General features: G+C 38.7%; 1 protein-coding gene and 1 long non-coding RNA gene across 2 annotated transcripts in view; one reads left to right on the plus strand and one right to left on the minus strand.

The window, feature by feature from the left end:
• Window positions 1–17,698, plus strand: part of LOC116057839 (protein NLRC3-like) — a 556,293-nt gene that overhangs the window by 191,695 nt on the left and 346,900 nt on the right. The window contains exon 8 of the mRNA XM_035998138.1: window positions 10,675–10,794. Within this exon, the coding sequence (XP_035854031.1) occupies window positions 10,675–10,794 (120 nt within the window). The remainder of the gene's footprint in view (window positions 1–10,674; window positions 10,795–17,698) is intronic.
• The window catches only part of LOC116061929, a 137,686-nt gene that overhangs the window by 76,280 nt on the left and 43,708 nt on the right, over window positions 1–17,698 (minus strand). The gene's annotated exons all lie outside the window — the stretch shown is intronic.

The raw sequence follows: 17,698 nt of genomic DNA on the forward strand, positions 1-17,698 counted from the left end.
GTGTTCAGGGGCCGTTAAGCGAATGGGGATTCAGAGATCTCTGAGGAGATGTGAACTACACCTTTGTAGTTCTTAGAGTTTTGACCACTTTGGCCACCCCTTTTCTGGTCATTCGGCCATTTTGTGATCTTTTCCCTTGGGGTGACCTGTGGGAGTTTGGTGACAAGGCTGTGGACTTTACACGTAGGCCGAAGTTCTTTGTCTCTGAGCACATGTTGGCTGGAAACCCGTTCCTTGAAAAAGATAATGTTTAACCCACTACTGGATGGTTCCAACATGCTGTTACGTGAACGGGGCTCAGCAGAGAGGCGGAGAGAGACGACGTCTCTGCAGCTTATTCAGGGAGTCAGGTCAATGCTGCTAAAGCACTCACAACAAAGAGTTTCATGCGTAGGCTCCTCCCATACTGCTCACATCAGGTGTTAAAATTAACTGTACTGCAGACAGACAGCAGTCGGAGGTCCGGCAGACAGAGAGCTCTGCGTCCGTCAGCAGTGGTTTCCACGCCGCCGGTCCCCAGAGCAGCATGGTCACCTGGAGAGTCCGGTACAGTCTGACTCTGCAAATGGAGATACCATCACCGCTATACAGCGGAGCGTTCAGATCCAGTTAAATCAGCACCAGCAGCATACAGTATTGACTGTGGATGAGAGGGAGGCTGGCTGCTGAAAATCAGACGTTTTGGAGCTCGTGATATTCCTTTGGCGCCGGCTAAAACCTCTTTAGGGGGCGCCAAAACTTTCTCTATGCAGGAAAAACCCTGAATAAATACCGGTAATAACTTCATAATACTAACCATTAAACTCAAGATGGACTCCAGCCGTCTTCTCTGGGGGGAAAAAGATCGATGTGGGAAAAAGCAACTTCTTCTGTGTGTTAATTAGCGGCTCGCAAACCAAGTTTAAGGCTCATACCGCCACCTACATTACTGTATTGGAGGGTGTAGAATAATTAATGATATTAATTAATCTGCACGGAGGATTAGGGTCTGTTGTGTTTGTGTGTGAGAGAGAGAGAGAGAGAGAGAGAGAGAGCTTCTTCACCACGGTATGAAAACTACATACTGTCACAGCCCTATTTATGTCTTCTGTTGTCTTCTTCTCTCATCAGATGGTCTCTGTCAGAGTGATCAGAAGGAGGATGTTGGAGGATCAGCTGAGTCCTGATGATCCGAGATCTTGAAGCAGCAGCATCACCTCTAACTGGGCCATGTTACTGGGAGGTAGAGTGGAGAGACTGACTGAGGCTCTGCACGGTTCATCATTAGCAATGACACGTGGTCATGAAAGAAGTATGTCGGGCAAGTTGATTGGCCGACATTAGCCTCTCCTGGTCAGTGACGGTGGCTCTGTCTCCATCAGAATCAGCTGACTCAGCATACGTCAGACTACAGAGTGGAGCCAAGTGTGTAGAGCATATGTTTGCTAATGTAACGAGTTTCAAAGTGTGTAACTGGAGTAACAAATTATTTTGATTGGTGTTCACTACTCTCAACTCTCCTAGAAGAAACCCTGGAAAACAGAATCACGGAGTCAGTGAGTGAAAGAGCGAACCGCCATCTTGGTCTCCAAATCTCTGTCTCTTTATTACAAATTTCCCAAATCATGGTATAAAACAATACAACATTCCCCTAGTGTAAACATGTTTCAGTGTCCATTTGTTAATTTCAATTTAAACACCTTAGTACAGTTTTCTCTACTCTCCACATATCAGTGGGCAACATCTTTCACACTCACATTCATAAAAATAATCATGTCTTTACAAAAATAAGTGTCACTCTTTCTTTAAAGTGCATTAATATCAAAAGGATAAATCATGTTTTAATCTATATATATATATATTTGTTTTCTTTTTAACTCCAGAAATCCACCATCATACTAATGTAATAATGTGAATCATAAACCCTCTTTGGCTGTAAATGAATATTTAACTGACTTTAAAGTCAAAACATGAATCATCATACATAGGGATAACTGTTCAACTTATGATACATTTTAAACACAGACCAGACACCTAACTGCTTCTGTATAACTTTAGGAAGAACTCCCCTTTCGTTTTAAACAACATACCCCTCTTCTCTTAACATTAACAATCATTTATAGTCAGGATACCTTAAAAACCTGAAATAAACATTACCAGGGAGTGAGGACACCCCCACCCAGAATCACACATACAGCCACAATACACACCTGTTAACTAGCCGCTAGCACCATTGTTTACAAAACCTGTTTCCCGCGGTTATGAACGCGGCTCTTTAACTCGGCTTCACACATCATAAATTCCATAACCAACTCATCACAGCTTCAATACACCACATACACTTCAGGAGGAAACAGTTTTTTTTATCATTTCGTCGAGAGAGAGAGAGAGGGAGAGAGAGAGAGAGGGAGAGAGAGAGAGAGAGAGAGAGAGAGAGAGAGAGAGAGGGAGAGAGAGAGAGAGGGAGAGAGAGGGAGAGAGAGATTAAGTACATTTCATATCAGAAAATGACTTTTGATACTTAGTAAATATCAGATACTTTAAGACTTTTACTGCAGTAATATTCTAAAAGGAGACTTTAACTTCTACCAAAGTTATTTTCTGGTAACATAGTTGTACTGTTACTCAAGTATTGCTTTCAAGTACTTTATACTAGACTGCTCTCTTACCTTGTCAGGTCCAGGACTGTGAGGCCCTCCAGTGGCTGAAGCTGTTCTCCTGTTGACATTAAATGCAGACGCTGAATCAGATCAACAACCTGAAGCTTCTACAGAAGGCAGATGTCACATTTAAAAAAGACTCTGACCCAAATTCCTGACTGATCACTTGGCAGGAAACAAAGTTGTCATATTTAAAGAAATAAAGTCAAAATATTTTAAGAAAAAAAGTTGAAATATTTAAAGAAAAAAAAATCTAAATATAAAAAAAGAAGTAATATTTAAAAAGTCATAACATTTCATGTAAAAAGTTGGCATCTCCAGTAGTAAAATGTAAAATATTGTAACATTAGAAAAGCTCTACATCTGATGAAAATCTATTTTCCCTAAATCCTGAATACTTTTTTACTGTACTCAAGTAGAAGTTTCCTGTATCTGTATTTTACTTTATTTATATCTCAGCTCTGGGTTGCAGCAGCTGTGTGTAAATTCAAACGTAGACTAGTTGGAGCGTTAAGTTGTGACTCAGGTTGGAGTTTAGGTGCTACTAACATTTGGAGGGTGTCCCAGGATCATGGAGGCAAAGATCACCGGACACAACTCTGCACACGGTTTTCAACTTGAAAGCTGAATATTACTGCAGTATTCAGACCCACTCTTACCTTGTCAGGTCCTGAATATTACTGCAGTATTCAGACCCACTCTTACCTTGTCAGGTCCTGAATATTACTGCAGTATTCAGACCCACTCTTACCTTGTCAGGTCCTGAATATTACTGCAGTATTCAGACCCACTCTTACCTTGTCAGGTCCTGAATATTACTGCAGTATTCAGACCCACTCTTACCTTGTCAGGTCCAGGACTGTGAGGCCCTCCAGTGGCCGAAGCTGTTCTCCTGTTGACATTAAATGCAAATTCTCCTACTTCTTAAAGCTAAATAAAGTCTTTAAAAAGCCTCTTGGATCAGCTGGAAAATGCATCGTCACAAAGCTGAAAACAGCTGTTTTTCTGACACCAACAAGAGTTTTAAACCTTTTAGAGATACGTGGTTCTCACAGGACAGCCACGCTACACACATGATGATCTTATAGACCCACAATGCACTGCTGTAGACACACACACACACACACACACACACACACACACAGTCCAACAGCAGATTTAGTGTAGCTCACAGCTGTTACTAAAGATTTTTTTATTTTTATTTTTTCAACTTTATTTATTTTTTGAAAATATAGTTTACAGATATTCAGTCATCACAGTTCGTAATCAAATAAAATTATACAAAAAACTGTGTAAATAATATGAAAGTAAGTATGAAAGTAATCTAAACAGAGAGAAATAAAAAAATATTCAAAGGTACTAAAGTGGCAGACTTTCAAACTGCATTAATAAATAGACAGCAGGAGCACTTAAAGAAATGTGAGTAGACATCAGATATTAAGATAGCTTTCTTATTGGATACCAGCTTAAGAGACTCAAAGAACATGTCAAATTCAACCTGGAATAGTCTGAAGAACGGTGTTGATCTGGAAGATTTTGAATTATGGATATGGAACTTATCTTATAAAATAAAGAGATTTACAATATTACATAACTTTCTATCTTTACATTCAAAATAGGTAATAATATGTTTCCCTTCAAGTGTGATTGTATGTTTTGTTTTAGATACCATATAATCTTCAAAGCTTTTCCAGAATGTAATACAGAATGAAGAACCATAAAAAAGATGGGTTAACGACTCACAAAAACTACAATAGTTATCAACAGGCATGAATTTAGAGACAAACAGGTTCGTAGGATATATATTATGTAATATTTTCAAATGTAATTCCCTAACTTTGTTTGTGATACAATATCTAAAAGGAACAAGCCACGCCCTATTAATTAGTTAATATCAGAAAAAAATGAGAATTCCAGAAAAATTTCCCACGAGGTGTTATTTTCTTTAAATTTAGAAAGCATTTTCTAATGTGCTTATTAGTACAATTTCTGCTCATAATATCCATACCGTTTATATAAAGAGTCAAATTAAAACCAGTTACTGGATTTTGTTTTTTTATAACTTTTCATTATTTCTAGTAAGCCATTAGGTATAGATTTGAAAACTGAGTTATATTCTTTGAACGTTATCGGGAATGCTTTCTCTCTGAGAAAAGATTCTTAATTAAGTAATTGACCATTACAATCAAAAAGATCTTTTAAGAAGATAATATCTCTATCGATCCATTTCTGTAAATATAGTGACTTGTTCCCTTTAGTGATGCATTCATTATTCCATAAGATAGACTTGTGTGGAGAAAAGTTGTGAGGATGACACAGCTTCCAGGCCAAAAGAGCTTGTTGATAAAATTGGGATAGTTTTAATAGCAATCTTGTAATATTGTAGTTACATTTCAATAACAATGTAAGACCTCCTAAACTATTAAAAATGTTATTGGGGATAAAGTACCATAAAGACTCTGGTGCTCTCAAACATTCCTTCAACCATTTCACCTTAAAGGTGTAATCCAAGTCCCAAAAGTCCAGAAGTTCAAATCCACCTTCCTCCTTACAACCAGAGAGCACCGCTTTCTTTAAATGATGGTGTCTGTTTTTCCATACAAAATTCGTAAAATATGGAATTCATGTCTTTACACGTTACACATATTATGTATTTCCTCTTTTAATTTTTTCAACGTTATTTCTTCTTCCTCTGAAAGATTATCCTTAGTCATTAAAACATTTAATTTATCCATAATATTTATTTCTTTAGCTAAGTTATTTTTTTAAATTACTTTACTTCATTTAATTGCTATTTCTCTAATTTTAAACTTGAAATATTCCCATTTTTTTATGTGATTTCCTTCATTATTACCAAATATGCTTTTGGCTGCTTTTTTGACTGAATCACAAAACTCATCATCTTTTCATCCATTTTGTTGTGTTGTTCCTACTAAGTGGATTGAAATTAACTTATGATCAAAAGTGGGGCATAACTATGTGATGATTCTGACACAAATTGCAGACAAGAGGGAGATATAAGCCATAGATCAATTCTAGACTGTAAGGATCTACTGACGTTGCTCCATGTAAATTCGTTAATGTCAGGGTTTAAAAAACGCCAAACATCTATAACTGCTGTTCACAAATATATGCAGTACTTTTGAATCTTGAATGTGGGATTAATATTACAGGTACTCGATCTACAAGATCATCTGGAGCATCATTATAATCGCCTCCAATAATCAAATGTGCATCCTTATATTTGTTTTTAAAGGCTTCAAGTTTCATACAGAGTTGTAAAAACATATTTTTTGCTAGAGCCGTATTGTTATAGTTATATAAAATTGCAAACTATAAAGAAGGAATTGTCTAATTTGAAAGCCAAAATTATCCATCTGCCCTCATTTGAGATCACTGATTCAACTATATCTCCTTTAAAATTGTTAAGGAGAATGGCGACACTTAGGGTCACGATACAACACTTCCGGCCTCGCTTTCACAATAAGAGTCTGGAGAAGAGCAGCAGACTCACTTTCACAATAAGAGTCTGAGAAGAGCAGCAGACTCACTTTCACAATAAGAGTCTGAGAAGAGCAGCAGACTCACTTTCACAATAAGAGTCTGAGAAGAGCAGCAGACTCACTTTCACAATAAGAGTCTGGAGAAGAGCAGCAGACTCACTTTCACAATAAGAGTCTGAGAAGAGCGGCAGAAAAAAATTTGGAAATATGGACATTTGCTGCTTTTCTCTGTTTATATCATATTAAACCAGTCGTGTAGTCTAATGCAGTCTAGTTCTCAAACTTTTTTCAATAATGTTCCCATTTGAATTGTGTTTTTAAGCCAAGTACCCCCCGATTTACCAAACAACAGCCATGCAACTGGAAAACATTTAAATGCTGATGAAAAAAGGCAACAAAAACTTTAAAAAAACGTAAAAATTTGGAAGATGTTGGTAGAAAGAAGGAAGTAAGGCAAGAATAGGTGGAAAATAGTATCAAAATCTTAGAAAACAGTGACAGACTTGTAAAAAAACACAGTAGAAAGAAGGAAGAGAACTTCGAAAAAAGTGACAAAAACCTTGACAAATTTGGAGAAAAAAGAAGACTGTAAAAAAAAGGAAGGAAGGAATGAAAGAAGAAGGAAAGAAGGAAGGACAGACACACACACTCACACACACACACACACACACACACACACACACACACACACTCTTAGAAAAACTCATGTGATTTCCTGTAAATGAAGAGGGGGAGGAGCAGATCAGGTGCATGAGAACAGGAAGAGTAGAGTCAGTTGAGACTCCATTTAGTGTGAAGAGAACAGAGCAGGAGGAGGAAACTGAAGGCTGAGGCAGGGTGAGTGCTAATCCAACATTTATTATTTTACTGTCAAAGTCTCTGAGTCTGTTTTCTCCCTGTGGACTGTAGAGGAAAGAAATGTTAGAATGAACTCAACAGTTTGATTCATCTGGACACAAAGTGCTGATTGGCTGAATAATTAATATATAATAATACACATTAAACCTGCTGTAGACCCAGAAAACACAGATTTAAAGATAACTGATGGAGTTCTGGATGGTTTTATTTAACTGTAGACTGTGTGTGTGTGTGTGTGTGTGTGTGTGTGTGTGTGTGTGTGTGTGTGTGTGTGTGTGTGTGTGTGTGTGTGTGTGTCTACAGCAGTGCATTGTGGGTCTATAAGATCATCATGTGTGTAGCGTGGCTGTCTTGTGAGAACCACGTATCTCTAAAAGGTTTTAAAACTCTTGTTTTCAGCTTTGTGACGATACATTTCCAGCTGATCCAAGAGGCTTTTTAAAGACTTTATTTAGCTTTAAGAAGTAGGAGAATTTCTCTCAACACATAAAGAAAGACTTCATCCTTCAGTTGATCACAAACATTCAACATCAACACATCTGGAGGTACGTGGTTTTCACTGGACAGGAAGGGGAGGACAAACTAAAGCTGTCAGACAAATGTAGTGGAGTAAAAAGACCAAGATGTCCCTCTGAGATGTAGCAGAACATCTTCTGTCTCTGTTGATCTGATTCAGCGTCTGCATTTAATGTCAACAGGAGAACAGCTTCGGCCACTGGAGGGCCTCACAGTCCTGGACCTGACAAGGTAAGAGTGGGTCTAAATACTGCAGTAATATTCAGCTTTCAGAGGTCAAATGACAAGTTTAAAACCGTGTCCAGAGTTGTGTCCGGTGACCTTTGCCTCCATGATCCTGGGACACCCTCCAAATGTTAGTAGCACCTAAACTCCAACCTGAGTCACAACTTAACGCTCCAACTAGTCTACGTTTGAATTTACACACAGCTGCTGCAACCCAGAGCTGAGATATAAATAAAGTCAAGTACAGATATGAGAAACTTCTACTTGAGTACAGTAACAAAGTATTCAGGATTTAGGGAAAATAGATTTTCATACAGATGTAGAGCTTTTCTGTTACAATATTTTACATTTTACTACTGGAGATGTCAACTTTTTACATGAAATATCATGACTTTTTAAATATTACTTTTTTAAAATATTACTTATTTTTTCTTTAAATAATTTGACTTTTTTTGTAAAATATTTTCACTTTTTTCTTAAAATGTGAAAAAAAAATCTTAACATAGTTTGACTTTTTTAATATTTCGATTTCTTTAAATATTTTTGAATGTTTCTTTAAACATTTCGACTTTTTTTCTTTAAATAATTTAACTTTGTTTCTTTAAATATTTCGACCATATTTCTTTAAATATTACAACTTTGTTTCCTGCCAAGTGATCAGTCAGGATTTTGAGTCAGAGTCTTTTTTAAATGTGACATCTGCCTTCTGTAGAAGCTTCAGGTTGTTGATCTGATTCAGCGTCTGCATTTAATGTCAACAGGAGAACAGCTTCAGCCACTGGAGGGCCTCACAGTCCTGGACCTGACAAGGTAAGAGAGCAGTCTAGTATAAAGTACTTGAAAGCAATACTTGAGTAAAAGTACAACTATGTTACCAGAAAATAACTTTGGTAGAAGTTAAAGTCTCCTTTTAGAATATTACTGCAGTAAAAGTCTTAAAGTATCTGATATTTACTAAGTATCAAAAGTCATTTTCTGCTATAAAATGTACTTAATTATTAGATGTGTGTGTGTGTGTGTGTGTGTGTGTGTGTGTGTGTGTGTGTGTGTGTGACTCTTGTTGAAACTAGTTTCTTCTAACTAGTCAGTCCCAGTCAGTGTTCCTGTTTTACCTCTCAGACTGACTTCAGATCAGAAGATGAGTGATTTGGAGGAAGAGGAGGACGGAGCAGAGTCTGTAGTATCTGGCTGTCAGTCTATGAAGAGTGACTGGTCCAATGGTCTTCCTCCAGACTTCAGTAAAGAACCTGGACCCTCAGACACAAAGTAAGAGAACTGATACTATCTCATTTATATGACTAATTTCCATTGTTGGGAGTAAAGCGTTACAAAAGTAACGCAATTGTATTCCTTTTTGCTGTAACGCAGTAATATAACGCATTACTTATTACATTTCGGTAATATTATACTCGTTACAATCTCAATAACGTGAGTTATAACGCATTTTAACGCAACATTTAGTGGTGCATTTGTTTTTCAAGAATTCACCAACACCGCGACACATTTCTTCACAGAAAAAAAAAGTTATTTCCTGTTGCTCTATTCGATGGTTGAGATGACTGCAGAGACAGATACATTTGCGAGATGGACATTATTTTCTGGAGTTATTACGCTGCGTTGAAGTGGTCAGAGCCAACCACACAGAGACGGTACGGACAACATCTGTGTCCCAACAGGTGACGGTACGTCAGCGCGGACAGCAGTGTGTCCGAGCTGCTGACAGATAGAAACATGTCAGGAATTAATGTTGAGGCTTGCTACACGTAATATCATTGCATTTTATCAGCCGTGGAGAGTAACTCTGCCTGTAGTGGAATGGCTTTGAATGACGACCAAAATCGCTTGTCTTTTACTGTGACCGTTTACTGTTCAATATGTTGCAGTTTTACAAACAAGAAAGAACAACTTAAGCTTGATGGACACGTTTTGCATCGTCTCACGTTCCTATTAGTAAGCTAGCAAGAGTACACAACAGACAACTTCCGTGTAGCCTGCTTCAAAATAAAGGCACTTCCTGTGACGGTTCACAGTAAAAGTAAATTACTGTTAAATAAGGTTGTGTACCTTTTCACATATCAGCTGTAAATCAAGTACTGTAAATAATGTAAATAGTGAGTTTTAATCACACTATAATTGAACATTTCCTTTAGACTGTTTTAAACTAAACAACATGAATTTATTATTTAAGTGCTTTAAACAAACATTTTACAACAATGCCGTACTTCAATACAATGTAAGGTACTTTTAATTGAGTATTTTCATTTTCTCTTACTTGCCTATTGTATGTTTTACTTATCTATTTTTATAGCTTTATTTACTTTGCATATTCATATTAATTATACAAAATATTATGAATAATCTATGATGTATTAAAGTGGATAAAGAGGAGACTTTATTGATCCAGTGGTGAAATTCACAAGCTAGCTGCCACATCAAACTTCCGCTGTTATTTTGGTGAAAGTAACTCAAAAGTAATGCAAAAATAGTGTAAAGCATTACAATTCAGAGACAGTAATATTGTAATATAACTAATTACTCTCAAATGACAGTAACTAGTAATCTATAATGTATTACATTTTGGAAGTAACTTTCCCAACACTGCTCATTTCCAGATTCACCTGCCAAGATTTTCTGTGCTCGGATGTGTCGGTTGATTTTGTGCTTGTATAATAAAGTTTATTTGCTAACTTAAGTTTAACAAACCTTTTATGACTCAATCATACCAAATCATTTGTTCCATCTTCCTCTTTGAATCTGTGACAGCTGTCAGTCACCTAGAAAAACTGTAACCTAATCTAAAGGATATAATAATCTAAACTTTTATTTCTAATTACTGGCAGAAGTTTGTTTGTTTGTTTAGAGCTTCAGAATTGGCTTTAGAAGTTTTTTCAAGGATTTAAGTAACAATAGTAAAAACATCTTGGTGTTTGCAGAGAGCAGCACAACAGACGGAGAGCAGAGTCTGTAGTATCTGGCTGTCAGTCTATGAAGAGTTACTGGTCCAATGGTCAACCTCTGAACTTCAGTAAAGAACCTGGACCCTCAGACACAAAGTAAGAGAACTGATACCAACTCATTTATATGACATTTGAAGTTTTTTCTGCTAATGTTTCTGTTGATTTTTACAAGTTCTCTCCACAATATATTGTTCTTGAAGGTGAAGAACAAACATCCATGGACAGTAGTAATAAAAAGGAGCAGAATTTGTCCAATGTACACTACCGGTCAAACGTTTGGGGTCACTTAGAAATGTCCATTCCACTCCATTCCAGACAGAATAGCAGCTGAGATCAGTTGCATTGTTTTTTTTAATCAGGGCAGCAGTTTTCAGATGACATTATGTGTTTACATAATTGCAAAAGGGTTCTCAACTGTTGTAGACAGAAGTGGCTGAAGAAACGTTTGAAATCCATGCTTTTTGGTCTAAACGTCATACCCAAATTAAAAGTGATACAGCTCCCATATACTCTGACACTCTGGGGTGTGTCTGGTATCATTGGAAAGGTGATTGATATGGGTGTGTTTGTGTATTTGAGAAGTGTTGTATTTTGTAGTTTTTTGGCTTTCTTCTTTGCACTTTTCAAATGGAAATAAAAAAACACACAGACATATCTGTAAAAAATAATTCATATAAAATCCATTTTTGAGTCTTTTGGCTTCTGGATTTTTTCTGTAGTGAGCTGAGACATGTGGCTATGGCCTTGTGTTGTCTGTATCTCACCAGATGTGTTTACAGCAGTGTATTCTAATCTTTTTACAGATGTATGACTTGGATGGAAATAAAAACCCTCCATTCTAGCCTCTGTAACTCTGTGTCAGTAAAGCTTAGAATCACCCTGATATGTCTAACAAAAACCTGAGATTGTTCCCTTTCCAATGATACCAGACACACCCCAGAGTGTCAGAGTATATGGGAGCTGTATCACTTTTAATTTGGGTATGACGTTTAGACCAAAAAGCATGGATTTCAAGCGTTTCTTCAGCCACTTCTGTCTACAACATTGGAGAACCCTTTTGCAATTATGTAAACACATGATGTAATCTGAAAACTTCTGCCCTGATTAAAAAAACAATGCAACAGCTGGTATTCTGTCTGTAATGGAGTGGAATGGAAATTTCGAATTGACCCCAAACTTTTGACCGGTAGTGTAGATTTGGGCCACATGCATTCATTTGATAGTTAACAACAGAAAGAAACATAAAACAGAATGACTTACAGAGAAGGAACCAGTCTGGACCTGAACCTGAGACTCCTCTGTTACATGCTGTGTGTCTGAGACTGCTGGTGTACCTCAATATTCAGACTACTTCTAACCTCAGTTCAAACCTAACGGACTCAAGCTAAGCTGCTCAAAGTGACTGGGAAACAGAAAAGGCTCAGCTCTCTTTAAGGGAGGACTTTTACTGTGAAGGAGCTGCAGGAAGTCTTGAGTTTGTTTTAATAAACAAACTACAGACAGATCACTAAATGTTTAATAAGACAGTCGGAGTGGAAAAGCAGTTAGGGACTGTTCGTTATTTATGTAAGGGGCCACCGGAGGAGTTTTGGGATCTTTAGTCTAAAAAGACTTGACCCTCCCCACGCCAGTGATAATTTTTCTATGACCCTCCAAAATGATTTGAAAAAGAGGCATGACCCTCCCCAAGAATTATCAATGCCTTATGTACTGTTTGCGCTTGGCTAAGATGTACATATGCCCTTTGATTTTTTTACAGCCATGACATACACAAGTTAACCTCTGCTTTCTCATCTTACATATCAGACTCCTCTGTTATGGTGTGGGGGCCATTTCAGTAGATTTACTCACCAACACAAACTAAATGCACACTTCCTGCATTACTGCATTACTTCAAATACTAAGTTACTCCTCTAGTAAACTAGTATTCACATGAAATAAAACAATAAAACATTGAGACCATTCAGCAAGACACACTGGGTAACATTCAACACACAAACTGGTTGCTATGGACTCGTCACTAGGCTTCCTCAGTCATTGTATATTTTAGCAATATAGGTAAAGCTGCCGAAGCTGAACATTATATCCCAAAACATATATGTTTATTTTTAAAGCAGATTTTAAATTACATTGTAACAATTTAACAATTCGCCCTCATGAAATCCAATCGCGGCACGGCTGTTTTGGAACGCAATAGACAGACGCTTAAATTCAACTAAAATGTAACAGTGAACAATCAGTGTTGGACCTACATTCTGTTGAGATACCTCTTCAAACGCAGAAACGAAGCGCAATCACACCATAAAACGTTAAGACACGATGAGAAAAAAAAATCTGTATTTTTCCGTAATCCAATGACACGGAAAGAAAAGTAATCCACAGCGATCAGTAGATCCACAGCAAGGTAAATGACACGGTGTATCCAGCAAGGCCTATACGAGCGTCACATTCACCAGCCAGCTCCAAACAGGTGAACGAGGCCTCTCCACTTCGCCGTTTAAACAAGTCCAAATCTACACAAAACCTGCAATCAATTAGTAAGCTGACATCACATGTATATACATGGCATTTAGGAAACCTTTATTGCAACGTTGGCACGGCAAGATGTCCAGACTAGTGCAACAGTAACTTTTGTTTTTTGCGTCCTGCTGCTCCCATCGTCAGCCAGGTAATATTTTTTTTTTACTAAAAAAGCATATGAAATCTGATGTATTACCTACCACCATTTAGTTGTTTTGTGTTATTAAGATATTTATAAAATATCTGGTCATGCCAGATATAGTTAATTATTCCACTCATTTTTTAAACAATGCAATTACCCATTTCAGCCACCAGGGGGGCTCTGCCCCCCAGCCAACTCATGGGTCAGACCCATCTGGTAGTGAAGGAGGGCCGAGACTGAGAGCTACATGACAAAATATGCACCAAACAAGCCACTTTGAAATGTTTCTGTTTTCATGAATACAAAAGTTGTGTGACCCCCCCCCCCAGACTAAAAAATGTTGGGTGACCCTCCCCTCAACAAAGAATAAAAAGACATGACCGTCCCCTATTTTCCTCCGGTGGTCCATTCCATAAATACCGAACAGTCCCTTATTAGTGTTTATGAAAGCAGGAGAGTTTAGATTAAAGGAACATTTTCATTACAGACTGAATTCAAACAGAACAGTAACAACACTTTTAAAACATCTGAGCTTTGAGGGGTTTTTTTTTCAATCAACAAGTCATTTAATAAATACATGTGTTAACAGAAAGAGGGAGAGGAGTGATGTTTGTGAGGAGGAGCAGCCGTCCTGCTGTTCTTTGTGTCAGGACGTCCTGAAGGATCCAGTCTCTACCAGCTGTGGACACTGGTTCTGCAGACAGTGCATCACCTCATACTGGGACCAGTCTGCTTCATCAGGAGACTCCTGCTGTCCCCAGTGTGGAGAAAGATCCAGAACAAGTAAGACTGTCCATCTGTCTGCTGATGTCTTCATGTCTCAAAACAGGATTCTTCTTGGGTCATTACATTTAGAGAAATCTAATCCCTCCGTTTTCATTCCTTTTTATTGTTATACTTGTTGTTTGGAGACTGAAAATAACACTATTAATAAACAGACTTTTGTATTTCCTTACAGTGTACGTTGTTAAACATAAACATAAGATCAGTGTGAAGGGGGCATATGAACGTGTGTCTGAAGGAGCTGATCAAACAGGAAGTGGAACCCCCCTCAACAGGATCTTCACTGCGCTCTACATCACAGATGAACTGAGTGAAGAAGTTAATACCCAACATGAGGTGAGGCAGCTCGAGACAGCTTCCAAGATGGAGACCCTCCATGACTCTCCAATCAAGTGCAGCGACATCTTTAAAGCCTTACCTGACCAACAGAAACACATCAGAGTCGTTATGATGATCGGCGTCGCTGGCGTTGGAAAAACCTTCTCAGTGCAGAAGTTCTGTCTGGACTGGGCCGAGGGTTTGGAAAACCAAGATGTGGATCTGGTGATTCCTCTTTCCTTCAGGGAGCTGAACTTGATCAAAGATGAGCAGTACAGTCTTCTGGAGCTGCTCCGTGTTTTCTATTCATCATTACAGGAGGTCACAGCAGAGCAGCTCGCTGGCTCTAAAGTTCTCTTCATCTTTGACGGCCTGGATGAAAGCAGACTTTCACTGGATTTCAACAAGAGGAAGGTTGTTTCTGATGTCACACAGAAGTCATCAGTCAACGTGCTGTTGACAAACCTCATCCAGGGGAAGCTGCTTCCCTCGGCTCTCGTCTGGATAACTTCCCGACCTGCAGCAGCCAATCAGATCCCTCCTGCGTGTGTTGACAGGGTAACAGAAGTACGAGGCTTCACTGACAACCAGAAGGAGGAGTACTTCAGGAAGAGAGTCAGTGATGAAGAACTGTCCAGCAGAATCATCTCCCACATCAAGACATCCAGGAGCCTCCACATCATGTGTCTGATCCCAGTCTTCTGCTGGATCACTGCTACAGTTCTGGACCACATGTTGACTACAGACCAGAGAGGAGAGCTGCCCAAGACCCTGACTGACATGTACTCACACTTCCTGCTGGTTCAGACAAAGAGGAAGAAGCTCAAGTATGCTGAGGGACATGAGATGAGTCCACAGGAGCTGACGGAGGCTGACAGGGAAGTTCTTCTGAAGCTGGGGAGGCTGGCGTTTGAACAGCTGGAGAAAGGAAACATCATGTTCTACCAAGAAGACCTGGAGCGCTGTGGTCTGGATGTCACAGAGGTCTCGCTGTACTCAGGAGTTTGTTCAGAGATCTTCAAAAGAGAGAGTGTGATCTTCAAGAAAACAGTCTACTGCTTCGTTCATCTGAGTGTTCAGGAGTTTCTGGCTGCAGTCTACCTGTTCCACTGTTACACCAACAGGAACACACAGGTACTCAAGGACTTCAAGGGGAAAGGCAATGTTGATTCATCTTTGGATGTCTTCCTGAAGACAGCCATGGAGAAATCCCTTGAGAGTAAAAATGGCCACCTGGACCTGTTTGTCCGCTTCCTTCATGGCCTCTCTCTGGAGTCCAACCAGAGACTCTTAGGAGGCCTGCTGGGTCAGACAGACAACAGTCCAGAAATCATTCAGACAGCCATCAACAACCTAAAGAAGATGAAGAAGACCAATATCTCTCCTGACAGAAGCATCAACATCTTCCACTGCCTGACGGAGCTGAACGACCACTCAGTCCATCAGGAGATCCAAGAGTTCCTGAAGTCAGAGAACAGATCAGAGAAGAAACTCTCTGAGATCCACTGCTCAGCTCTGGCCTACATGCTGCAGATATCAGAGGAGGTTCTGGATGAGTTGGACCTGAGTCAGTACAACACATCAGATGAGGGAAAACTGAGACTGATTCCAGCTGTGATGAACTGCAGAAAGGCTCGGTAAGTCCAGATGTGATTATCAACACAATAAATCAATGTAAAGCTGAAGCCATCAGTATTAGAGTAAAGATACACACTTCACACACATTTAGATTATAAATCATGCATGAGACTGTTCTTAATCCCACCCCCAAAAAAAGAATTATCATATTTTTCTCCCACTAGTTTTGGTCATATTTGTGTTTCTGTAAAACAGCTCTTGAACATCAGTAATAGTTTATATATTTAATTTATTTATGTATTTATTTACTTGACAGGGACAATGCACAGCTCCTTAGCAGTACCAGAATTAGCTATAAGCTAATTTCCATCTGTAGTCCCTGGGCAGGAAACAGAGAATAACATCTCCGTCAAAAGGGAAATCTAACACTGTAGTAAAAGACAACAATCAGATTTCACAGTATTAAAACTCACCCACTACAACAACAAACAACAAAAACCACAACACAACAACACTACTTTGACAACAAGAACCACAACATGAAGATAACAGCAACAATACAATTTAACAACATTAAAACACCACAACAATAGAACCAACAATAACATCCCAACATTTAGACACCACTACAACAGGACTTCACTACATCAAGATTGGCTGTTTGGGTTGATGATTGATGGGAGCATGATTGGGTTGATTTCAGCCATGATTTCAACTTTAATTTAAAACCAGCAAAGTTGTTCCATTCTCTGATCTCTCTTGGTACTGAGTTATAATACGTTGTGTCTCTAACAGAGAAGACTGATCTTCCTGACTCGGTAGAACTGTGCCAGCCCCTACCACTTCAAGGCTGAATCTCATTTCTCTGTCTCACCCCTTCCCCTTACCCCTACCCCTTAGTTTACCCCTACCCCTTAGTTTACCCCTCCCCCTTAGTTTACCCCTAGCCCTTAGTTTACCCCTAGCCCTTGTCCCTCGAAACCGAGTGGTAAGGGGTAGGGGTGAAAACATACCCCTATGAAATGAGACACCACTTGGTTACATCATCATACTTAGGTCTGTTTGCAATAAATATTTCTATCACACTGCATGGTGTGTTGTACATCTGTTTCAGTTATCACTGTTTTGAATGTCATTGATGTTCAGAAACTAGGGCTGTCAATCGATTAAAAAATGTAATCTAATTAATTACATACTCTGTGATTAATTAATCGAAATGAATCGCATACATAATTAATGGTGCTTGAACCGACTTTTTAAGAAAGTAAAAAAAGAAAAAAAAAGGGTACTAAACAACAGTTGGTGACATTAAAGAACGGCTTGTTTATTGCTAAGGCCATATGGTCAAAATTAAATGATTTAATAATAATGTATAACAATAACAATAACTTATTTCACTAGTAAATTGCTGTTGAACGACAAAAACAACCACCAGATGGGAAAAGGACATTTACAATAACTTCAAATGCACCACGAGGCTGTAGTTTACCAGTTTCATTGAACGCACCGTCTGTGTTGTTTCTCCGACGGCAGCTGCAGATTCGCTGTTGAGTCACAGTCCTCTACAGTAAAACACAGTCAAACTTTACACCGTTTAGCGTTAGCTGTCAGCATTTTAACCGTGTTTAATCCAGCTACTAGCTAGCGGTAGGCTAACGT

Source organism: Sander lucioperca, chromosome 23, assembly GCF_008315115.2.
Source record: "Sander lucioperca isolate FBNREF2018 chromosome 23, SLUC_FBN_1.2, whole genome shotgun sequence".
Taxonomy (NCBI): domain Eukaryota; kingdom Metazoa; phylum Chordata; class Actinopteri; order Perciformes; family Percidae; genus Sander; species Sander lucioperca.